Consider the following 25614-nt stretch of genomic DNA (forward strand, 5'->3'; position numbering starts at 1 on the left):
TACTGTGATGTCATCATGGCAGTATACATTTCCCCAGTGAAGACACTGAGGAGGTCTTGAACACTCAGTACTGCTCCATCAGTGAGCTACAGTCCACACATCCTGTTGGAGAGGTCTCTGTTGCTGCAGACTTCAACCAGGCCAACATGAAGAAGGTTCTCCCTGGTTATCACCAACATGAGGACTCTGTGACTCGGGGAGTTTACACACTACACCATCAGTACACTAACATCAAGGGGGCTTTTAAAGCAGTCCGCCGCCCCACCTGGGCTCCTCTGACTGGGCATAAGTGTGTTGTAGGACTGCTTTGAATGTTCTGTCTGCTTTATGTTTAAAGTTGCAGCCACTGGCCAGCAAACGGTCAATGTGGAGCAGAATGCAGAAGCTGTAACTGGATACAAACACAAATGCAAAGAGAATGTCTGTGTCATAAAACCAGAAACCCTGGCTGACCAATGAGGAGCGAGCAATGCTCAGAATACAGCTTTCAAATCTGATGACATGGCAGCCCTGAGGTCAGCTGGACCCAACCTGTAGGGGTGGTGAAAAAAATCGATTATTGATTAATCACAATTATAATATTGACGATTATGATTCGATTATTACATTTCCAAAAATCGATTTAAAAAAAAAAAAAAAATAATATATATATATATTTTTTTTTGAAATAGTAATACAAACTGAAGTACTCCTCTAACTGGCTTCCACTACATGGTCCACAGTCTGGAGCCAAGATATGTTATTCCATCCCGGAGCTTTTTCACACTTAAATCGATTCCAAATCTTTACAAGGAGACAAAGCTTTCTGTGCAAGAGTCCCTCAACTCTGCTCACAGGGTAGCAATAACCTGCGATGCCTGGACATCCAGAGCTACAGTCTCATACGTGACTGTTACAGCTCATTATGTCAGCAGTTAATGGAAGCTAATGTCCTACGTACTTCAGACGAAAGCTATGGATGATAACCACACAAGCGCAAATATGTGTGAGTTTCTCAAAGCAATGGCAGACGAGTGGGGAACAGAGAAACACGCCCTGGTTCTCGTCACCAACAATGCTTCTAACATGAGTCCGGCTGCTGAGCTTGGCAGCTTTCTTTTAACAGTGAAACACTACATTAAAAGCAAAGTTAAAAATCATAATTTTGATATTACATTACACTATACAATATTAAAGGTGCTGTGAGCTGTTACTCAAAAGATAAGTAAATTAATTCAGCAGCTGACTGATGTTAAATGGAAGATCAATAATCGTTAATAATTGAAAATCTAATCAATAATCGTTAATAATCGAAAATCGATTTGTAATCGAATCGAGACTTCAATAATCGCAATCGAATCGAATCGGGAAATTGGGCCGATTAACCACCCCTACCAACCTGAACTGAGCGATCAGGAATGCAAAGCAGGTTTTGGACAGTTTGATGCACTAAATAAAACACCCACCATTAAAGCCCCCTTCACCAGGACGACCAGGATCTCAGTCTCAACCCAGCTGATGTCCATTGGACACTGAGGAGAGTCGACCTACAGAAAGCTGCAGGTCCTGACAATATACCTGACCATGTGCTTAAAGAGCGGACGGACCAACTGACTCGTGTCCTCACAGATGATTTAACTCCTCCCTGAGCCAGAAGATCGTTACCTCCTGCTACAAGAAGCCACCATCATCCCGGTACCAAAAAACCCTCTGTCACTTAAAAACTACCGTCCTGTAGAACTCACATCCGACCCGGCCAGTCAATACGTGACGTCTGGGTCAAACACCTGACCACAGGTCAGTTCATGATGTCACTGAGTGAATGACAAGTGAGCGATTGTGTCTGTAGACGGAAGTGAATCTGACAGTCTTTGTAAAGTTGTGACCACAGTTTGTTTGTTTTTTTACAAATCAGAAGGATTGTTTTTGTGACTGGAAGGTGACACAAGTGCAAAGTACCTGGATGTGTTGATCTCACCTATAGGGAGACATTTCAGGGTGGACTTTGAGTTAATGGGTCACATGACCTGGAAGCTACTGACTAAAAACACTGAATATACATGTAAACAAGTTATATCTAAACTAATAATATCTAAAGTTATATCTAAACTAATAATATCTAAAGTTATATCTAATCTAATCTATTGATAAAAATGCTGATTTCCCAACAGAATATTAACAGTTCGGCTCTGGTTCTGAGTCAATGGGTCACATGACCTGGAAGCTACTGACTAAAAACAGTGAATATACATGTGAACAAGTTTCATCTAAACTGATCTAATCTATTGATAAAAATGCTGATTTCCCAGTTAAATAGTAATTGAAAGTAGAAAAAGCACTAAAGTCCAATACAAAGAGATGTGTCTCACTCAACCAGAATCTGGACACAGTTCGGCTCTGGTTCTGAGTCAATGGGTCACATGACCCGGAAGCTATTGAACAAAGATGCAGATTTGTGTCGGTGCCGACAGTGAAGAAGGAGGAGAACGAACCTGCTCTGTGTAACCGAAGCTGAGGCGTTAAAGCAGAGTCCAGTAGGTTCCGGTGTCGCTGGTTCTGCTCTGTGGACCGACACAGTTCCTCCTCGTACTCTGCTATCGTCCTTTCAAACAGCGCACATATCTCCTCAGCAGCCGCAGTCAGTCGCTGCTTCACCAACGATCTCAGAATCTGGACTTTAGACATTTTCACACAGTCACACTGTTTACAGCTAGCATGCTAAGCTAACGTGTGTATACTTGTATCTGGCGGGAGATGAGTCTGAGAGCAAACAGCACAAAGTCCATCACACACGTTCATCCAGACTGTCACTACGTCACTACCGTGGACGGCTCATCTCTAATCTCTCATCAATAATCACAAGAAAAGCGATCTGAGCGGCGCACTTACAATAACAACAAACTTTGTTTTTATTCGTTAACGCTCGTTAAAGTGCAGCGCGAGCCTCTGACGGGTTACTATGGCAACTCCACTGGGACAAACCTCGCAGCTGCACGTTAACCGAACCTCCTTTGTTTTCATTCTAACGTGTAAACATGTCGTTATTTTAACACAAAGAAAGGAATGTCTTCATGTAAAACGTTTACCGAATGAACAAGAAGGCTCGAATAGTTCAGAAAGTGATGTAGACAGAGTTTCACATAGTTTATAAAGTGTCTCTTAGTTCAACAACTCACTAAATTGAGATATTTTTTAAGGGAGTCTGGGGACTTTCTCCAAGAAGTAGCCTACATAAGTTACTTAATGAGTGTGTTTGATATGAAGAGCACAGCTACCTCAAATTCAACCACTAGATTAATTTATAGGGAACTATCTACCTGTACGTGTTCCATATATACTGTATGATATAATATAATATCATATAATATAATATAATATAATATAATATAATAAAGTCAGATTTGATCTTCATGTCTGTACATGAAGGTGTGTGAGAAACTAAAGCTAGCTGGGAGCATCTAACTCTCCGGCTTCTCCTCCGGTTCACAGCAGCTGCAAATAAAACCTGAGTTGTGACCTGAAGTTTCCCTTTTTAATACACTGAGCTGCTGGGCTGTTGCAGTCCCTCCTGACCAGCCGGCTGCTGCTCTTCTGGGATCATCCTCCTCCTCTGGAGCCTCTCTTCACTGCTGGAGTCTCTGTGAGGCCACTTGTGTAGATTACAGCTTCAGAACCTCAGTAAACCCTGAATCTGCCTTTATTATAACACCAGGAGCAAAGCTTGCTGCATGAACTGGGTTCATTCCATTTTACTGACAGAAGTTTTAAGCAAAATATTGAGTTATTGGTCAAAAATGATTAAACATTTTTCATTAAAGATGATAAAATATAAAACAAATGTGAACAAAGACCCACATGGAGCTGTTGACAGGACTTATGCAGCAAGAAACCTTTGTACCATCAGAGTACCACAAAGTTAGAATATGAAAGAATGTCCATTTATTCATTGATTAAATCATCTTTTTATTCTAAAAGCTTACATCAATAATTAGTTTATGCATTATATGTATATATATTTGACTTTTGGTGAGTATTTCCATCGAAGGTTTGGTCTGAAGTTTCTAACTGTGGTCAGACGCCATTAAAGTTCTGGACCTGTAAATAAACCACTTCAGATTAATGAGGGATGTTTTAGTGTTTCTCTTTATTTTGTGACATTTGTGAATTTGTTCCCTTATTACAACTTTTATCATGTATTCTTCAGCTCAGAGAGTAGATAGACTTTTATTTTGTAAAGTAGAAAGCAAGTCTTTCTCAAACAGGAAGTTCCGTGCGTGCTCGTGCCTTTCAAAGCCGCCATCACAGAGGCCGTTAACTCGACAGACTGATCAGCTGTTTTAATCACTCTGATCTGCTCCGACCGATGATGACGTGTGCTGACGAAACGCTCGTGATATCAGGATGAACATATCCATCAGGTCCGGATCCAGGGGCGGATCTAGAAACATATTTATGGGGTGGCGAGAGGGGGGGCAGGAATTTTTGAGGGGTGGCAACATATGGTTGACGTATATATACTGAATTTAATCACAGTACACAAGGACACGGGCTGCCATTTACAAACTCATACAGACAACTTTATCTCATGCAATCAATGTCTTGTATTTGAGGCTTCATGTGAAACAGTACATATTAGGAATAAGTGACCATACAATGTGATCTCAATTAATAGGAGATGGAAGTATGGTAACACTACTGTAGATGGGCCATTATCACAGGAAAGGCATTAAGGTAAGACACAGGTGATAAGTGGCAGATGTGTGAGAGGGGAAGCAAACAGATTTGACTGTGTCAGAGTGCCAGTGTTGCAGACAGCATTTGTACAAGAAGAAACAATCCAAATAAAAACTTACCCATGAAGATCTATGGACTGAGCTGTACTAAGGTGAGCGTAAATACACTGTAGTAATAAATGGGCACGGCACTCAAACAAGGTACTGGACATCGCTTTTATTGTTTACTCAGAACACACATTCTCCCTATTTGTCCCTCAGTAGCTTGAACACTTTCTGACAGGTAAGGTCTTTACTGATAAAGTCATGAGAAATACAGTAGAATATATACAGTATTCACAGCAGTTAAGGGGACATGAAAGGGACATTTCATGCATGAAAATCTGAGCTGCTGTATCAACAAATTACACAAAAAGGCTCACAGAGTTACAAAAGGGTATGTTACATAAGAACATCTCCATAAACCTGAAAAGAAGTCATATAAAAGTCCATTTTGCCCCCAGTCTGAAAAAGTACAAAAACATTGCGTGAGTAGGTTCATACAGGCTGTATACTGTACATGTAAAAGAAGAGACATTAAAAAACTATAACACAGTTTTTCCCCTATAAATATTTGTAGCAGCGGTGCTCTGAGTCATTAACTTACAAAAAAATGGCACAATGCAAAAACGTATTTGTTGAATCTAATTCATTTTTAAATACCGCTGCTTATAAACTGCTGGTTTGGAGTCAGTGGGCCACATGACATGGAAGATACCGAAAAAAAACTACAATTATTTTGTATTAATATATTTCTGCTCAGTAATTTAATGACGGTCCCTAAATCAGTGTCCAGTGATTCAGCTGGAGGCTCTGGGAGGTGAGCTGACCGTCCTCCTGCTGCTAACACTGGGTGAATCTCAGTAAAGTCACAGCTGGGACCAGAAACAGAAACCACTGTCTTTCATTTCAGCTTTTTTCCAGTTACGATAACCCTTGAATGAGATGAAAACAGTCCTTGGAGCATCGGGAGGGAAAAATGCCTACAAGCAGAACAGTGCGCTGCATGTTTGGATTGCGAGTCTTCTAACCAGGTGAGATTTGTACCAGTGGCTGAAGATTCTCCTGGCTCCTGGAGGGACTCAGGGAAACTCTCTTGCTTTGGCTGCACTGGCACCTCACACCTGGACATGGTTACGTCTAGAAGATGGAGGGGAGGAAACATTAAAACTGCATTACATCTCAACTCATTATAGAATATAACTAGTAAAAACACAATCAATGTAGAACCATCATTGATTAGTTATAACCATCAGACTGTGTTAACACACACTAACATTTTAGCCTGGGAGAGTATTTTTAGGTTCATTTATTTAATTTGGGAATTTAAGCTGAGCAATAGAACTAAAATACATTGTACACAGAATATTAAAACTCTGTCCCCATCTCATCACACTTTCACTTACAAGTTTCCACAATTATTCATATTCAAGCAAACATGAATATGTATATTTATTTGAAGAAGTCCCTTTTGCATTTGAGCACTTTTTCCTAAATGCACCTTAATTTTATGAGCAAAATGTCCGTTTTTGTCATGTGTTGTTCTTATTGATATGTAACTTAGTTTACTACACAGCAACAATGTCCACACCATGTGGAGCAGCTGGACTAGAGATGGTTGGTGATGCTCAGCACTCTGCTTTCCCTTTCAGTGTCTGAGCCCTGCACGTTATCTTGTCTCTCTCTTTCTCCTCCTCATCTCGGTGTTGCTCTCCCTCCTCGTATCTTCATCGCTGTGGTGTTCTCCCTCCTCCTTCTCCTCTCCCTGGTCGCCTTTCTCTCTCTCCTTCCACCTCATCTCCTCCTTCTACCTTGCTCACTTCATATGCTACCTTTCCTCTTCATTTCTGTCAGATTCAAAGTAACTTTACCGTGTTTTCCTTGACAGACGTTGAATCAATATTAGCTTTTGTAGCCTAACGTTAACTTACTTTACACAGAAGTGACGTCAGACCTAGCTAACATTACATGTATAGTTAGCGAAATAACGTTCTTCAACCTGATTTTTATCATCTTAAATCAGCATCGCAGCTATACTAGCACTGTGCTTTGATATTATTTCATTTCTTGATAGATAGTTCATCAGTTTTTACCTCTTTCCTCCCGTGTCTCCTTTCCTCGCGACTCCTGCTCTTCGCTTCGCGCCACTCAGTTTTCCAAACGAAGCGTCTCTTGCTCTGACGTCATCTCGTGCTACATTCACGGCAGTCGGAGATTGGAGATTCGCGCTCGTAGATGTCAAATTGGCCATAACTTTTCTTTGGATTCGTTGCTACCAACTGGGGAGGCAAGGCTTTCTTTTAGATGCCACTCTGATCAGCCTGATGATGAATCGTTGTATTGATAATTTGATGAAAGAAACAAAAAGAACATCATGGATTCTCATGGTGGACGCACTGGCGTCTGATTGGCCCGAGGTGACGGACTGCGGGCCAATCAGAGAGCGCGCTGCGGGAGGCTGCCGCTCCTAGCAACAAGAGAGTTCAGACTTGTTATTGATTGATTTACTAAGACAGGCGTGTCACCTTTAACACCTGAGACACATGTTTATATATCTGTTACAGATGTGTTTCATCAGGAGGTTTAAAGATATTATAAAATATAATCTATCATAAAGAGGAACATGTGATCAGCTGTTTAACATCATCACATCGATCCAGATGTGACTGTTTAATCAGATATGTCTTTTCTTTTCTTTCTTTTTATGGTTCATTATCTGTATTAATAAAGTGCTGCAGCCTGCTGGGCGGACATGGTGGTTGTTTACCAGAACATCAGTGATGAACTCTGATTGTCTGACAGGAATCTTCATCTGATATCTTATAATCTGTTCTTCATGTGTTTCTGTGAAGAAAACATGGTCCTGCAGCTGAAACACACTGATGAAGTGAAGATGACACAGATCCACATTAAAGACGTTGGACTCTAAAAAACATTTAAAATATGAAAGAATGTCCATTAATTAATTGATTAAATAATCTTTTTATTTTAAAAGCTTACAGCAATAATTAGTATATGCAATACATGTTTATATTTCACTTTTGGTGTGTATTTCCATCAAAGGTTTGGTCTTAAATTCCATATAAAGTGGCATTAAAAGGTATTAAAAGTGTTAAATGTGTCAGGCGGGGGGTTAAAGGGAAGACGTGGGGGAACAAGGAACAGACAGGAGCAGGCACATGGACGGGAGCATGGACGAGAGCATGGACGAGACAGAGGCTGACAAGAACAATGACCAGACAAGGAGTGAAGGGAACACAGAGACTAAATACACAGACACTGATGACAAGACGGGGAACAGGTGAGGTGGACCAAAAGGTGAGGTAACGAAGGGGAGGAGCACATGAGAACATGAAGGGAACAAAGCAATAGACAGAGGGAGCCAGACGGAACATAGGAAAAAACACAGGAGAACTTAAAGGCCACATGAGGGCATGGAAAAACAAGAGACACAAGACAAGATACAAGGACATGGAAAACAAATACAAGAAACCACAAGACAAAACCAGACACAAGAACATAACGAACAAGAATCTACAGTCATGACAAAATGTGACTGTTTCTATCTGTAGAAACTCTGTAAAGGTAATGATACATGTTGTTACTGCAGAGACCTGCTGTCTCTACATCTGAGGTTGTATTTACACTTTACTGTCAGAGTTCAAAGGATCTAAACCACATGTTTCAGTCCAAACCACCATGTGACATCACTCTGACATCACTAATCAATAGTCATCAATAGTGAGTGTGTAGACTGTGTGAGAGCCTGACGAAGCGTCCTCCAGTCTTCATCCATTGTCCATCAGCTCCTTCACCTCCATTTAGTCACAGTCACAAAGTCACATCAGATCAATCATCAAAGACAGACCAACAGACCGATCAAACATACTGATCAGCCATCAGAGGAGTCGGATCAGTGGAGCTGCTTCTGTTCCTGATGTTCCCTGCAGAGGAGACAGAGGACAGTTAGACAGAGACACGCAGCTAACCAGAGACAAGCAGCGAACCATAGACAAGCAGCCAACCACAGTCAAGCAGCCAACCAGAGACAAGCAACCAACCAGAGACAAGCAGCCAACCAGACAAAAGCAGCCAACCAGAGACAAGCAGCCTACCAGAGACAAGCAGCCAACCAGAGACAAGCAGCCAACCAGAGACAAGCAGCCAATCAGAGACAAGCGCCAACCAGAGACAAGCAGCCAACCAGAGACAAGCAGCCAACCAGAGATAAGCAACCAACCAGAGACAAGCAGCCTTCAGAGACAAGCAGCCAACCAGAGACAAGCAGCCAACCAGAGACAAGCAACCAACCAGAGACAAGCGACCAACCAGATACAAGCGACCAACCAGACACAATCAGCCAACCAGAGACAAGCAACCAACCAGAGACAGGCAGCCTTCAGAGACAAGTAGCCAACCAGAGACAAGCAACCAACCAGAGACAAGCAGCCTTCAGAGACAAGCAACCAACCAGAGACAAGCAGCCAACCAGAGACAAGCAACCAACCAGAGACAAGCAGCCAACCAGAGACAAGCAACCAACCAGAGACAAGTAGCCTTTGGAGACAAGCAGCCAACCAGAAACAAGCAGCCAATCAGAGACAGACACACAGACCTCTGTTCTGTATCTTCATACCAACCTTTGACTTTGAGCGTAACTCTTTTCTCTCTCATGCCTCCTTCCTCGTTGTAGACTCTACGTCTGTATCTTCCCGTGTCTGTCTCTTTGGGGTAATTCAGGGTCAGACTGAGGTCTCCAGTCTCCAGCAGGTCTTTCTTCATCTCTGTTCGGTCTTTGTAATCCTGGTGCTGTTTCTCAGGCTGGTCAGATCTGTTCTCATACAGGTGGACTGTCCTGTTTGAGCAGTCCCACTCCACCTTAGCGTCCTCCGGCAGGTCAGGTGTAGTTCTGAAGGGCAGCTGGACAGACTCCTCCCCCTCCTCCACCTCCACCTGACAGTCTGAGAGGAAACAAAGCACAACATCAGCTGTTCAGACAGCAGCAGCAGTTTTGAATAACTTTATTGACTGATTACAAAGTAGTAGAGAAAGCTGAAGGACAGAACCAGATGAGAGCAGCAGGTAACAGGGGACAGAAACACAGGAAGTAAAACCAGGTTTTCAAGGTGTTGGACATGATCAGAGTCCTGATGGTGTTGTGATGTTTTGTCCCTGTGGTCTTCACAGTAATGTCTCATCTCAGTGTTGAACTGCTGTTTGTTGCTTCTCTTTGTCACTTTCACATTTCTGGACGTCAAATTTAACATTTTCTTTGATCAACTTCTTCAACAGGAAGTGAAGATTTGTTGAATCAGCTGAGAACTGATCATCAATCAATAACTGATACAAACTATTAAAGCTGCATTTCTTTGTTCTCAGTGATGAAAACATTTGTTGTTTCTTTCAGCTAGTTCCTTCAACTTTCTTCTGGGTCAAATAAAAACATCACGTTCAGATCAATCCTGTCAACTCTGATTGGAAATCAATCAGCTGATGGATGTCTGTCTGACCTCCGACCTGTATTTAGAGTACTGACCTGTATCTACTGACCTCTGACCTGTATCTACAGTACTGACCTGTATCTACAGCACTGACCTTTGACCTCCAGCTCCACTTGTTTCTTCATCAGGATGTGTTTCTCCTTGTTGTAGACAGTGCAGGTGTAGGTCTTACTGTCCCAGTCTGTGAGGTATTTCAGGGTCAGACTGAGGTCTCCAGTTTTCAGCAGGATTCTCTTCATCTCTGTTCGACCTCCGTAATATCTGTGCTGTTCTTCAGGCTGGTCAGAACCATTCTGATACACATGGACCTTCCTGTTGTCTCTGTCCCTCCACTCCACTTTAGCATTTTCAGGCAGTTTAACTGTGGTTTTGCAGGTCAGCTGGACAGACTCCACCCCTGAATCCACCTCCACCTGGTAGATTGGAACTACAAACCACAACAACAGAGAGAGAGAGATTTCAACAGTACTTTATAAAAAATTCAAGATATTATGAATAAATTATAAAAACCACAATCTAAAAACAACACGGTTAATAAATGAAGATTCACAGAATCTAAATCATGTCAGTCACATCCAAAGAACAGCTCGTCATCAACAACACAACAGAACGCATGTTTATAACACCACACACTGGAAAACTTTACATATCTTTCATCATTCTGTAATAACTAAAATCTATCATTAAGCGGCCTTTCAACATTTTTACAAACATGAAAACAGCATCATCATCCACAGCTGTCTCAGTTCTGTTTCTTCTGCTCAGATAAACGGCCATCTTTGTCCTCCACATAATGAAATTAAGAAGCTGCCATTTGTCTTTATTTCTCTGAGAGGACATGTAGCCCAGAATGAACATCCGTTCCGTTCCATTCCGTTTTCTTTTCCGCTTATACGTGAGGGTCGTGGAGGTGTTGCCGCTTTTTCCACCCCTAAGGGGTTGAGGGTCTTTCTGGGGCCAAATCCAGTTTACTCGATGGGGGAAGGCCCAGAATGAAAAAACTCCCCAAATAGTCTGAAAACATGTTCAAACATCACAAACAGAGGCAGCAGTCGACAACACTCCATGAAACAATGAGAAACACTCTCAGGATGAGGACAAAATGGACAGACAGGACTCACATCAGAGTTAATGACAGAGACAAACACAACACATGACAGGTGATGTCATAAAGTGGACGATACTAAATTGTTGGTGATGAGAACTCGACCTCTGTAGGACATTTTTGTTTTAATCCACTTCCACCTTGCTAGACGACCTTTAATATCCTCCCAGTTATAAAGAACAAATGAAGGATCACCTAAAAACACTCCTCAGTATTCAGCCCCCGTCTTCCGGATCAACCCTCCAGACACACTGAGCTTCTTCTCCACTCCACCAACACTGACAGCTTCACTTTGTGACCAACAAACTTTAACAGTCAACAGGTAGACGTCTATTCCTGGAGCTTTCCCACTCTGATGCTCTGCAGAGCAGCATAGAGCTCATCAGAGGAGAGAGCTGCTTCCAGCTCTACATGACTCTGCTGCTCAGCCTGAGGAAGACCAGTGTAGAAGCTGAGAGACGCTGCCTGCTGCTCTCTGTGCTCACATTTAAACAGCTCTCTGGAAAAGTTGACAGCATGTTTGTGGATTGCAGTGTGATCAGTCAGCAGCTGCCCAGTGTCAGACCTTAAACTGTGAATGAACCTCTTCTGTCCATTCTTACGCTCCAGCCCAAAGACCAAGTGTGATGGAACATCCATCTGGGCTACAGTCTGGAAGCTGGACTGAACCAGAACCCCCTGAACTGAGACACCCAGCAGGAAGCTAAAAGAGACTTTTTAACTTCAGTGTCCCAGTCTGGTTCTGGTCTCTGGTGGCCTCAGCTGGTTCTCAGAGTTCCTTCACTTCAGACCCCAGAGCTTTTACTGAACTTATCAGGTCTTTGTGACATTCTGAGTGTTCTGCTGACAGAGTTTCCTGATTTGGAATTCTCTAAATCCCCACCACTGTTGTAAAGACACAAACTCAGAGTTCATACTTTGGTGTTTCTTTGCAGTTCTTATCCTCCACTTAGGCCGTGTTAAAATGCCAACAGGCACTGTTGGTTTTACATGTTATAAAACCAGAAGCTGTCACAAGTGAGTGATCAAAGAAGCCAACAGGGCTGATAACACAACTTTTAAACACATTAAAATGATGTTTAAAACAATAAAGCGATCCAGCCTGGCCACAGACAGTGAGTTATTTTCAGGTGTGTCCAGGTGTTTTGTCTCTCCACACATCACACAACTCCTGAGCCTCCATGAGGTGAAGCAGACGAGTGTGAGAGGCAGCATGAGGCTCTGCATGGTTCCACCTGCTGTCCTCAGTACTGGTACAACCTCCACCCATAAATACATATTCCTCATTATTACATTTATCAATCACTTCATTTAAAACATGTAGAAACACCACTCTCTCCACTCCCACAGCCGGAGCATCAATATTAATAAACACCATCTTTACGTCTTCACACACTGCTCTCACTTTTAACAGACGGCCTTTAATAACTTCTTCACTTTCTACAGACTGAGATAGAAAGTTTGTGGAAACAACAAGTCCAGCCCCACAACTGTTACTGGTTTGTGACTGAAGAAGGTTTCAGCAGTCCACTCTGTCCTCCAGTCAGTCTGGTTATCAGCAGTACTGTGTGTCTCTGTACCAAAATAACATCCAGCTTGTTGAGAGAACACAGCTTGAAAAGAGACGCCCTTTTCCCATCAGCCCTTGCTCCATTTAGATTCTAGCTGCCTGTTCTTATGTCTCCCATAGCAAAGAAACAAGGTGTAAAACAAAAAAGAGTGAACAAAGCAGGAAAAAGAAGAAGTAACTATTTGACTCATTCATCCAAAACATTTCATCCTCTCAGAAGAAGCATAAACAGTATAATCAAAATCCTCCACTGTGAACTTCAACATCAAGTTGACCTCCTCAGTGTTGTTCTTCAGAACCATGAAGACCTGACTTCTGAAAGAGACAACATGTCTCAGGTGCTGAGGTTTACAGCCCAGAGGAATCAGTTTGACTGGAGACATTAACTGTCTGTGTCTCTCCAGTTCTCTCTGCAACATTTCATTACTAATGAACGGAGGAACTCTGGACAGAATGATGTTTCTGGCTGGATGAACCAGCGGTACCACCTGAACAAAGGTGTCCTGGATCACTACAACTCGTTCAACAACCGTGCTGACTTTATCAATACTGTCCAGAAAAATAACAACTCCATTATTCATCCTAGATTTGGAATTTATACCGTCATAACTGACTTTTTCTCTGATTGCTGGACTGCAATCCTCCACAGAGCAATTAACAGTCGGACAGAGTTTGACTCTGTGTCTGTGTGTGAGCGTCTCCAGCTGAGGACGATTGATACTGATCCACTAAAACTACAGCACAGAATACTACTGCAGAAATAAATCTAACACACAGACACACAAAAGATAGAAACACACTCGCTCGCTGAAATGCACACTCACACTCACTAAAAGAGAAACAGAGAGAGAGAGAGAGAGAGAGAGAAAGTACTGACCTTTGACCTTCAGCACCACTTGTTTCTCCATCAGGTTGCTTCCCTCCCTGTTGTAGACGGTGCAGGTGTAGGTGTTACTGTCTGTGCCTGTGAGGTATTTCAGGGTCAGACTGAGGTCTCCAGGTTCCAGCAGGTTTCTCTTCATCTCTGTTCGACCTCTGTAATATCTGTCCTGTTCTTCAGGCTGGTCAGAACCTTTCTGATACACATGGACCTTCCTGTCACCTCTGTCCCTCCACTCCACTTTACCAGTTTTAGGCTGGCAAACTATGGTTTTGCAGGGCAGCTGGACAGACTCCGCCCTTTAATCCACCTCCACCTGGTAGACTGAGAGGACAACAAACCACAACATCAGCTGTACAGACAGCAGCAGGAACTGTAATGGTAACAGGACCTCACTGTCTCATTAGGGTCCAGGCAGCTAAGCTGCCAGGACACTATTGTATTCCTAGGAATTCTTTCTTTCTTTCTTTCTTTCTTTCCTCCTCCTTCTTCTTCTTCTTCTTCTTCTTCTTCTTCTTCTTCTTCTTCTTTCTTTCTTTCTTCTGAGAAAGTCATACCATCATCCCATGGGCGAAAACTCACCAAACTTTAGGACAGACAGAAATGTCGAGCCCCATGGCAGATTTACTTAATTCCAAGGACATGTCAATATTCCACTTGGGGGGGTACAAAAATTTAAAAATACCTACAAAATCAACAGTACATGCTACAGTTTTGAAAGTCTCGCCAAACTGTAGCCCAAATACTGCTGAAACTTTAGTCCACTTAAACTCATTACAAATTATGAAGTCCATAACTCAGTTTTTTTCAAAACCTGTAAAACTTATAAAACTTCTCCCACAATTTTTGCTCAATTGGCACCAAACTTGCTAGAGAGCAACTTCAGACCGTCCTGCACAAAACTTTTTTCTCAGATTTTTGATTTATCAAAAATTAAGCCTGCAGTGCATCAAAATGTTTGACTGTAAACAGTACTGTAAACATATACTATCAAATTCTTGCTAAATACATTTTCAATCTTCCTGAAAAGAATTGAGAATATTTTGAGTCATGATTGATGAAGTTTGGTAAATATCAGAATTTTATCTCAAAAACTGAATTTTTGAGAACATTTTGAATTCTGCTCCCATGGGAACAACTGGAGTCAATGTAAGAGTGGCATTTTTAAACATCAGATTTTCCCCTTTGAAGCAAAACACTTAGAGTTAAAAACAAATCACCAACATTTCCATGCTGTCAAGATGCAATTTATGTATTATCAGACTTTTGTTCAGGTAACAGAATTTCTGACATTTTGACCATTTTTGAAATCTGCCTTGACAACAGCTGCCTGGACAGTGACTCCCTGAGTCGACATATGAAACTACACAGGAGGCCTCACTTCCAGCTTATTAGCTCAGTGAGTTAGGAGCTGGTTCTTGGTGTCAGGGGTGATGGGTTCAAGACCCAGTAAGGATGATGATGACAGATGTCAGATGTCCTCAACATGAAACACAAGACAATTGTTCTGAGGGTGGCATTGCAGCAAGCCTCTAAATTAAATATAAACAAATAGCTTGGACCGGACCATGGGTGAAAGCTAACCACATTTTGCATAAAGGTCCAGTCTCATGCCAGATTACCTCAACTGTAAAGCAATAGTCCTGATGGTGGCGCTATAGCAAGCATCTTCAGTTCAAAACATTGAAAATTCATAACAAATCAACCCGCTTGAACTTCACACTTTCATCAAACTGTAGCCCCAATACAAAAGAAACTTTTGTACATTTAAACCTATTAAAACTCCTCCTACAATTTTTGCCTACAGTGTATGAAAATGTTTGACTGTGAACACTACTGTAAACATATACCTGCAATTGATGAATAAATCTTCAATGTTCATGAAAAAATTTTACATTTTTTAGAGTCATGGTAGATGATGTTTGACAAATATCAGAATTTACCCAAAAAACTGAATTTTTGAGAACATTTTGAATTGTGCTCTCATGTGAATAATTGCAGTCAATGCAAGCAGCATGTTTAAACATCAGTTATTCACTTATGGAATATACATACACACAATATATACATCTTCATGCTGCAATATGTGTATTTTCAGATTTTTGTCTTGATAACTGAATTTTTTACAGTGGTTTTAAATCTGCCTGCACAACAGTGAATGCTTACTCCGTTTGTGAAGCCACTGTTGTGTTGCCACTTGCCAATTAGCTCAGAGTGAAAAATGACAGTATTTGGTTCCAGAAGTTGTGAGTTAAGGTCCTCAAGTGGTCCAAAATGAACACTGTTGTCAACTGTCTTGTCTTATCATCTTGTTTGTTGCTCAGAATTGCCTAAATTTGCCAAAAAATAGCCCGGACCCGACCCATCGCTGGGCAGCAGCTATAATCCTTCTCTTATAATCCCAGACCTCACTGTCTCATCCTTCTCTTATAATCCCAGACCTCACTGTTTACAGTCTGTCTCAACAGTCAGGGAGCTACCAGAGTAAAGATGCTGCCCAGGTGCATGATGGGTAGTGTAGTAGTAGTGACATACCTGACATGAAATATGGCCTAAAATGTAGATAAAGAGCTCCAGAAACAAGAAGTCCAACAGCCAGGAGAACCAGGAGAACCAGGAGAGCTTTGGCCCAGGATGGGAATCGTTCTGTGGGAACCAGAAACATAAAGAACATGACCTCTGACCTCTGATCTGTATCTACAGGAGGTTTTAGGGTTAGTTGCTGACCTTTGACCTGCAGCTGTATGTCCGTCACTCTCCTTTCTTTATTTAACCCTCTTCTGAACCATCTGATGGTGCAGGTGTAGGAGCCGCTGTCAGAGAGGTGGAGTTTTGTCAGATTGAGGCTGAGGTCTCCAGTTTCCAGAGCATCAGTCTTCATGGATGTTCTGCCGCTGTAAAGATGATGTTGGTCTTTAAGTTCATCACCTTCCTGCTGACGCTGGTGGACGGTTGAAGGATTGAGATCATAGCGGCTCCACACCACTGAGGTCTGGTTCAGTTCATCAGCAGGAAAGTCACAGGGCAGCAGGATAAACGGGTCCCCCTCATACAGCTCCACAGCTGAGGCATGCTGGGAAACTGTGAGGTCACACAGACAGAGAGGGTCAATGACAGCACCCTTATTTCATGTCATGAGTGAATGTGGTCTTCTGCAGTGTGTGCAGCCTGTAAACTGTGCTGCTAAAGCTCAACTCAGACTCTGTGTGAATGAAGGCCAACATTTACATCCACATGTGACGCTGCTGTCAGCAAAGCATCATTATTACGTTTGTGAACAGAAGCCATCAGAATGTGAGCGAGCTGCAGGGATCTAATCCTGAAGAACAGAAGTGAGGACAGTGTGACTGTACAGTCTTCTACATTCATCAGGGTTTAAAGACACAGTGAACATCTGCTGCCTTTAATCTGTTCTTCATGTGTTTCTGTGAAGAAAACATGGTCCTGCAGCTGAAACACACTGATGAAGTGAAGATGACACAGATCCACATTAAAGACATGACGTTGGACCGAGGTGACGATCAGATCAGAGGGAGGAAGGTTATCTTACTGTGCACGAGGATCACAAACACCACAAACATCTTCATCTTCCTGTCACAACTACAACAAGCACAAAGTCCTCTTTACTGAGCTTAACTTCAGAAACACATGGAGGACATCAGTTCACAGCCAGTCGTCACTTTGCTCCTCCTGACCGTCCACTGACAGCAGGACTGAACTATACTGTATTCTGTCGATTAGCTCAGGTTTTGCCTTTCACCACAGTAACACAGCCTCGATAAACAAGTGTTATGATGGCTGCGTTGACTGTCCTGCAGTTGTCTCAGGTGTCTCTATTAGAGAGACGTGTCCATGAGCTACAGCAGAATCGAAAGGTGTATGAGAAGGTTTGACATGAGGGATGTAATGAGACAACGAGTCAATATATTTTACTTCACTGAACATCAAGAAGTTCATCAGGATCCAGTTGGAGTTCATCATGAGAATATCTTTATTAAGTCATGTTTGAATACATTTTGAGATAACTGGGGTAAAACTGAGAGAAATGACAAACTCTGCCTCCACATTCGAGAAAGATGGTGTACGAAGAGTGAGACGAAGCTACATCTTTGTACATTTCGTATATGGTGTACATGATAATTACACAAACTAGATGCACAATGGCGCTCTTGCTTTCGGTGATTTCGGAGGAAAGATGCCTCCGCTGTCCTTCTACTTCCGGCTCACGGCCCCGGGAAAAAAATCTTGGGCCTGCGCAGAACGTAAAATCCAAATCCAATCTGATGAAACGTATACATGAAGGAGTAATGCAACAATCAATCAAATAATCTAGGTGTTTTAATCCGACTATGAGAAATCCAATCCGGTCTGATTTTAGTTAGACTAAGGTGTATACATGAATCTTAAAAACCCAATCATAGTCGGACTAACACAGTAATTCGGTTTCTTGAGTGTCATGTAAACCCACTGACTAACACCTCCTACATTTACAGACCTGAAGTGAAGCGTGACCCTCAAGTCTCAAGTAAATATCCTAAAGCATAGTCAGCAGTTTTCAGATTATTTGTATGAATATAAGAGTTGTTTTTAATCAGATTGTTGATCAAATAAATGAACTTTAAAAAGTGCTGATTCAGCTCCAACACAGCATGTAATGTGTACAGCAAGATTTTTGTGAGGAAGGAATTAAACGCCTGTTGAAGATCTATATATCCAAGGTACATTTTTAAACTTTCAACAACTGACAGAGAAATTTAAACTCCGCAAATATAATTTATTTAAATATTTTCAAATTAGACACTGGATCCGCAATAACTGTTCAGACTTTCCTCATATCCCCCCGGAATCCCCGTTTGAAAAACATATAATGTTTAACACTAGTAAGGGGTTGATATCTGCTATTTATTTTATTTTAAATAATAACCTTACAATATATAAGAATAATACAAAGTAGAAATGGGAATCAGATGTTAACATAAGATATGACAACAATGACTGGTGTAATATCCTTGAAATCTCTCAATCGGTAATAATCTCAACAAAACACAGACAAATACAGTTTAATATATCTAATAGAACATATTATACTCTATATAGACTACACAAAATACACCACAGCTCCTCTCAAAATTGTCAGAGATGTAGAACCTGTGAGGGGGACTTGCTTCATCTGCTCTGGAAATGTCCTAGCTTGGAAAACTATTGGAAATGCATCATTAATATAGCTTCAAAAACTACAGATGTCAAGATTCCCCCCAACCCGAGGATATGGATTCTGGGAGATATACAAACGCTAGATGCAAGCTTTACTAAAAATATTTCATATTACTTGTGGGCACAGCTGGTAAAAAGTGTATTTTGCAGAGATGGAAATAAAAGTTTCCACCATCGCAGAGACAATGGTTAAATGAATAAACATCCTACAGCACACCTGAAAAAATCCTATTCAGTGTGAGGAGGAACCCAGAGAAGTAAGAACAGATAAGGGGCTCTTTCTTGGCCTTACTACCATCATTACATCAGTTTAACTAGTACATCAGTATGTAACCTGCTCCCCTGTACTATCTTGTCTACTAAACTTCTATCATTTTATGATTATTTGGGACCTCATACAGCACCAAAGGTGAACACATGCAATTGTTTATTTATGTATTTCATTTTTTACCTTACCAGGGCTGAGGGTGGGGTTGGTGAGGGGTTCTGATTGTGTACGTCTGTTCCTTTGTTTGACTTGTTCGTGAAATTATATATATAATTTTTTTTTTTTTAAGAATGTAATTTTGTCACTAACAAAAACATTCCTCCAACAGAGGAAATCAGTAAAAAAGTATCTTTCAGTGATCTGAACTGTAAAAACTTTTATTTTCTTTAATTATTTCAGTGAAATAGCATTAATTTGTCAGTTTCATGTTTTAAAAGGTTGAATCAGACTTTCTGAACATAAACTCATTTACTCCATGAATCAAAGAAATAGTTCTATTGTCCATCTTATTTGCATTAACTTCCTGACATGCTTCACTTCTCTTTAATCTCAATTAAAATAATGGTTATTAACTAGAATTACAGCCTCGTGGTCGAGTTCATCCACGCTGCAGTCAAGTTGTTTCTGAGCGCTGGTGTTGAATAATGACCAGAACGTTTTCTGCAGAATAATGATAATATGACTTTATACTTTTGTGTATCCAGGTATATTCCAGGTCCAGAGCGGACAGTCGTCCACAGTAACCGGGTCAGTAGCAGCCGTCTCTGGGCTGATCTCATCTCAGAGGATCGTCCCCGGTGCTGACCCGAACCGGCCGCCTTAAATTTGTCTGCATTCATCTCATCCAGTTTGTGTATTGCTCATTTACATGTCAAGTCAATGATGTCATGTTGCCAATATTATTATGACTGAAAATACTGATTGTATTAGTTGTGCACTATTAGTTTGCACCAGCTGGGCAGATTTCATACTTGTATTTATTATCCATTAATAACAACACACTGCCACACTGTTTGTATTTGCACACATTATGTTTATAAGATTCTATCTCTATTCCTGCTCTGGTTCTTCTTCTTACCTTTTTATTGTATGGTTTATTTTTTACTATAATTATTGTCTATTGTTATATTGAACTGTGCTTTGGCTGCTGTGTCGCACACATTTCACTCATTGCAGAACTAATAAAAGGCATTTCTGATTCTGGTTCTGGTTCTGGTTCCCCTCCCTCACCTCTCCCCAGCACCAGTAGGACAGCTGCTCACTGCACGTTAGACGAACCGCCCTGGTCGGGGAGAGTGGGGTAATTTGTGCCAATGTTTACTTAAAGTGCCTTTAAAGCAAGGGGATAACAGTAATGCCTCCAACTAAAACATGTACATATAGTTTAGGATGTTGTGCATCCCTGGGAAAAATCACTTTGGATCTTAAATAAACTGTTTGAGAAATATAACTTTAGAAAAAAAAGTGGTTTTGTGGCACAACTCTCCCCCGGTGCGAGGTAAGTTGTGCTATTAGAGAGAATACACTGGGGTAAATTGTGCCATTGATAACTGAAGTAAAACAGATCATTTTAATCTCACAAACGATAATGCTATATAAAAGCAAGACAAATTTAATACAAAATTACTCTTTTATGTTTATTTAAAGTTTTAACAACATCAAAGGCCACTTTTCTATAACAAGGCCTATACCGTCACATGAACACCTAACTGACTCTTACTCTTCACAGATCCAGCCTACCCTAACCCCAATCCGAACTCAAAAGCCAGTTCACAGCATTTCATGACACTTATGCCATGAAACATTGCTGCTAGTGTCTTAATATGGTCAGCTAGCTCTTTCTCCATGTTCTCATTGAAGACTTGTTTGGTGACTGCTGTTCTTTCATAGCCTGGCTTTGTTACTTCTCCTATTTTTTTTTTTATTCATATATCTTTTTATGGTCATCCTGCAGATCTTCATCTCCTTTTCAACCTGATGTTAAGTCTTCCCCTGTTGCACCTCTTTCACTGCTCTTTCCATCACTTCAAGAGGAGTTGAAACCCTGTCTGTCTTCCATTTGTATTTGCATGGCATGATGGATTTTGGTCCAAAATTAAGAATGTCACATAGTTTTAGTGATCAAATGTAAGGATACAATGTACAATAACAATAAAATACAATTAAGTAATTTATAGTAATTAATCATAAGTTTTTTGCCCTTTGGCACAAATCACCCCAAGCCCACCATTTTGAAAAAAATGCATCCCCAAGCTGTTTTGAGCTAGCATCATGTTAACTGTATAGACTCATGGTGTAGCTTACTAAAGCACTAAAACATGTGTGAACTGTTTTCAATTTTGTCTATAATTGTTCAAACACAGCAATCAAAAAACCTTGATCATAGAAATTCTACTTTGGAGGGCAAAAAATTGAAAACAAATTTTCAACTTAAATGTGCTTATCTCTGAAGCAGGATGAGTGAAAATATGTGGTCACATGACCAACTTCTTCTATGGTTTTCCAGATAACAGGGGTGGCACTACTTGCCCCTTGGCACAAATTACCCCACTCTCCCTTATCGGAGGTGTGTCACATTTCTAGCTAACGGTCCTTCAACTGACACAAATCATAAACCAGCTTCAGATCTTGACGTCAACACACAAGGATGTAAACAACTGGAACTTTAGATGTCATATGTGAAGAATACGTATGCTCTCTCTCTCTCTCTCTCTCTCTCTCTCTGTCTCACACACACACACACACACACCCGCGAGTGCAAGCCCTGCTCTTACCTCCACTAACAGCGATGATCCATGAACAGGTGAGGAGGAGCGTCAGTGGAGCAGATCTGAACCTGAACATGACTGAGGAGGAGCTGGTTTCTCTGCTGGTCTCTCTGCTGCAGGTCTCTCTGCTGGTCTCTCTGCTGGTCTCTCTGCTGCAGGTCTCTCTGCTGCCAGTCTCTCTGCTGCAGGTCTCTCTGCTGGTCTCTCTGCTGCACGTCTCTCTGCTGCTGGTCTCTCTACTGCAGGTCTCTCTGCTGGTCTCTCTGCTGGTCTCTCTGCAGGTCTCTCTGCTGCAGGTCTCTCTGCTGGTCTCTCTGCTGCAGGTCTCTCTGCTGCAGGTCTCTCTGCTGCCAGTCTCTCTGCTGCAGGTCTCTCTGCTGCACGTCTCTCTGCTGCTGGTCTCTCTACTGCAGGTCTCTCTGCTGCTGGTCTCTCTGCAGGTCTCTCTGCTGCACGTCTCTCTGCTGCAGGTCTCTCTGCTGCAGGTCTCTCTGCTGCCAGTCTCTCTGCTGCAGGTGTCTCTGCTGCACGTCTCTCTGCTGCTGGTCTCTCTACTGCAGGTCTCTCTGCTGGTCTCTCTGCAGGTCTCTCTGCTGCAGGTCTCTCTGCTGGTCTCTCTGCAGGTCTCTCTGCTGGTCTCTCTGCAGGTCTCTCTGCTGCAGGTCTCTCTGCTGGTCTCTCTGCAGGTCTCTCTGCTGGTCTCTCTGCAGGTCTCTCTGCTGCAGGTCTCTCTGCTGGTCTCTCTGCAGGTCTCTCTGCTGCAGGTCTCTCTGCTGGTCTCTCTGCAGGTCTCTCTGCTGGTCTCTCTGCAGGTCTCTCTGCTGCAGGTCTCTCTGCTGGTCTCTCTGCAGGTCTCTCTGCTGGTCTCTCTGCAGGTCTCTCTGCTGGTCTCTCTGCTGGGCTCTCTGCAGGTCTCTCTGCTGCACGTCTCTCTGCTGCAGGTTAAGTCTCTTTTCTGTTATCAGCATCCTGCTTGTCTCAGTTTTTACTTCAGCACGTGGTCACGTGGTTTCCCAGATATCAGCCCTGTTAGAGAAATGCTGAGTTCAGGTTCAGCCACCAACAGATGTTTCACTGACGTAAAGGTTCTAAACTTTTTCAAGTACAACTAAAACTAATAAAACTGAACTTAGATAAAAGTACAAAGTGGGGCAGTTCAAATATTATTACCTTTATTCAACTCAAACAACTCACTGACTGCTGTGGTTCATCAGAAGGTTGTTGGTTCAATTCCCCTGGTCTGCATGTCGAAGTGCCCTTGGACAAAATAATGAACCCCAAACTGCTCCTGATGTGCAGGTCGGCACCATCAGTGTATGTATGAATTACTGTAAGTCACTTTGGACAAAAGAGTCTTTTTGTGAATGACTGCAGAGCCAGTTTGAAATGATTTAAAGAGAAAGACAAAGAAAGCAAGAAAACATCCACCAAACCAGAACAATAGCTATTCACATCATGGAGTCGATGTGTCTGTTGTTTTTGTTGTTGATGAGTCTGTTGTCGATGTGTCTGTTGTTTTTGTTGTTGATGTGTCTGTTGTGGATGCAGTGCCGGCCCTGAGTAATTTGGTGCCCTATAAGATCTTAGCTGGTGCCCTCTTGCATCGCAGTCAATTTCACAATCAGTGTTCATGCACTCACACAGAAAACTGCGTGTATGTATTCAAGATTTTATTTCTTTTAAGTCAAAATATCTCACCAAATAAAAACTGAAGAAAGAAACAAGTGATAAATACAATATAAATAAGGCATTGTGCAAACATTATCTCTCAGCCTCAGAGTGCCGTCTCTCACTTATCTATTGTCAGCCGCTTTGCAAAACGACCTCCAACTCCTTCCATGTTGTCATGTGGGTATTGTGCTCCCGGCTGTCCTCATGAACCTTCAGCAAGTGGCTTGCATTGTTCCAGTCCTTTAGTCCTTCCTTATTAAGTCTGTATTCTTCTGGAGAAACATTTAGCAGCAGAAGCAGTGCAAGCTGTCATTTCTGTTTGAGTACATCAGCCAGCTTCTTTTGATTTTTTCAGCATTGACTAAGACTCTGTTACAAAAGTCATGTTGACACTCTCCCATCTTTTTTTGGGAAATGTGTAACTGCTTTTTATTTGAACTGGTCTTCTACGAACTAGCTCTCATCTCACTGTGTCAGTTAGAAGAGATGTCCAGTCAGGAGGTCTGTTGGTGCCTTTAGTCCTGATGCTGTGTCTCTCTGCTGTGCTGAGGTAGAGGGACAAGAGCACCTGATGCTGTGTCACTCTGCTGTGCTGAGGTAGAGGACAGGAGCACCTGATGCTGTGTCACTCTGCTGTGCTGAGGTAGAGGACAGGAGCACCTAAAGCTGTGTCACTCTGCTGTGCTGAGGTAGAGGAAAGGAGCACCTGATGCTGTGTCAGTCTGCTGTGCTGAGGTAGAGGACAGGAGCACCTGATGCTGTGTCACTCTGCTGTGCTGAGGTAGAGGACAGGAGCACCTGATGCTGTGTCACTCTGCTGTGCTGAGGTAGAGGACAGGAGCACCTGATGCTGTGTCTCTCTGCTGTGCTGAGGTAGAGGACAGGAGCACCTGATGCTGTGCTGAGGTAGAGGACAGGAGCACCTGATGCTGTGTCTCTCTGCTGTGCTGAGGTAGAGGACAGGAGCACCTGATGCTGTGTCAGTCTGCTGTGCTGAGGTAGAGGACAGGAGCACCTGATGCTGTGTCACTCTGCTGTGCTGAGGTAGAGGACAGGAGCACCTGATGCTGTGTCTCTCTGCTGTGCTGAGGTAGAGGACAGGAGCACCTGATGCTGTGTCACTCTGCTGTGCTGAGGTAGAGGACAGGAGCATCTGATGCTGTGTCACTCTGCTGTGCTGAGGTAGAGGACAGCAGCACCTGATAATGTGTCTCTCTGCTGTGCTGAGGTAGAGGACAGGAGCACCTGATGCTGTGTCTCTCTGCTGTGCTGAGGTAGAGGACAGGAGCACCTGATGCTGTGTCACTCTGCTGTGCTGAGGTAGAGGACAGGAGCACCTGATGCTGTGTCACTCTGCTGTGCTGAGGTAGAGGACAGGAGCACCTGATGCTGTGTCAGTCTGCTGTGCTGAGGTAGAGGACAGGAGCACCTGATGCTGTGTCACTCTGCTGTGCTGAGGTAGAGGAAAGGAGCACCTGATGCTGTGTCATTTATATATATATGTATATATATATATATATATATATATATATATATATATATATATAGATATTTCGCCTATGAATGATGTGGGAAAGCTAAGGTGTGACTTTAACAAACATAAACTGTGACACAATAAACCAAAGGCTTACAACGACCCTGTTACTTACAAAGGGGATGGAAAACTAATAGCATTTAGCCTAACTGACATACAAGCAGTAAAGACACCTGTAAAATAACACCTGAACAGGTCTAACGTTAACTTTCCAAATGTCCCTGATGAATTAAAGGTGGAGAAACATTAACACACGTCGACTAAGCTATTAATTGATTATTAAACAATGCTGCTATCGTCCGAAGTAAGCTAGCAAGCTGACACTCTGCTCCAACAACGATCATTAAACTAT

The 25614-nt window shown here is 42.2% G+C and overlaps 1 protein-coding gene across 1 annotated transcript; it reads right to left on the reverse strand.

Annotated features, from left to right (window-relative positions):
* Nucleotides 1–7721: 7721 nt before the first annotated feature.
* LOC115590037 (uncharacterized) lies at nt 7722–22244 on the reverse strand. The gene is made up of 7 exons (XM_030431286.1): nt 22064–22244; nt 16535–16888; nt 16343–16453; nt 13805–14131; nt 10347–10679; nt 9392–9712; nt 7722–8695 (listed from the first exon to the last, which is right to left on the reverse strand). The coding sequence occupies exons 4-7, from the start codon at nt 13947–13949 to the stop codon at nt 8631–8633; spliced, it is 864 nt and encodes a 287-aa protein (XP_030287146.1). The 5' UTR covers nt 13950–14131; nt 16343–16453; nt 16535–16888; nt 22064–22244; the 3' UTR covers nt 7722–8630.
* Between the last annotated feature and the right edge of the window lie 3370 nt (nt 22245–25614).

This window comes from Sparus aurata, chromosome 10, assembly GCF_900880675.1.
Source record: "Sparus aurata chromosome 10, fSpaAur1.1, whole genome shotgun sequence".
Lineage (NCBI taxonomy): Eukaryota > Metazoa > Chordata > Actinopteri > Spariformes > Sparidae > Sparus > Sparus aurata.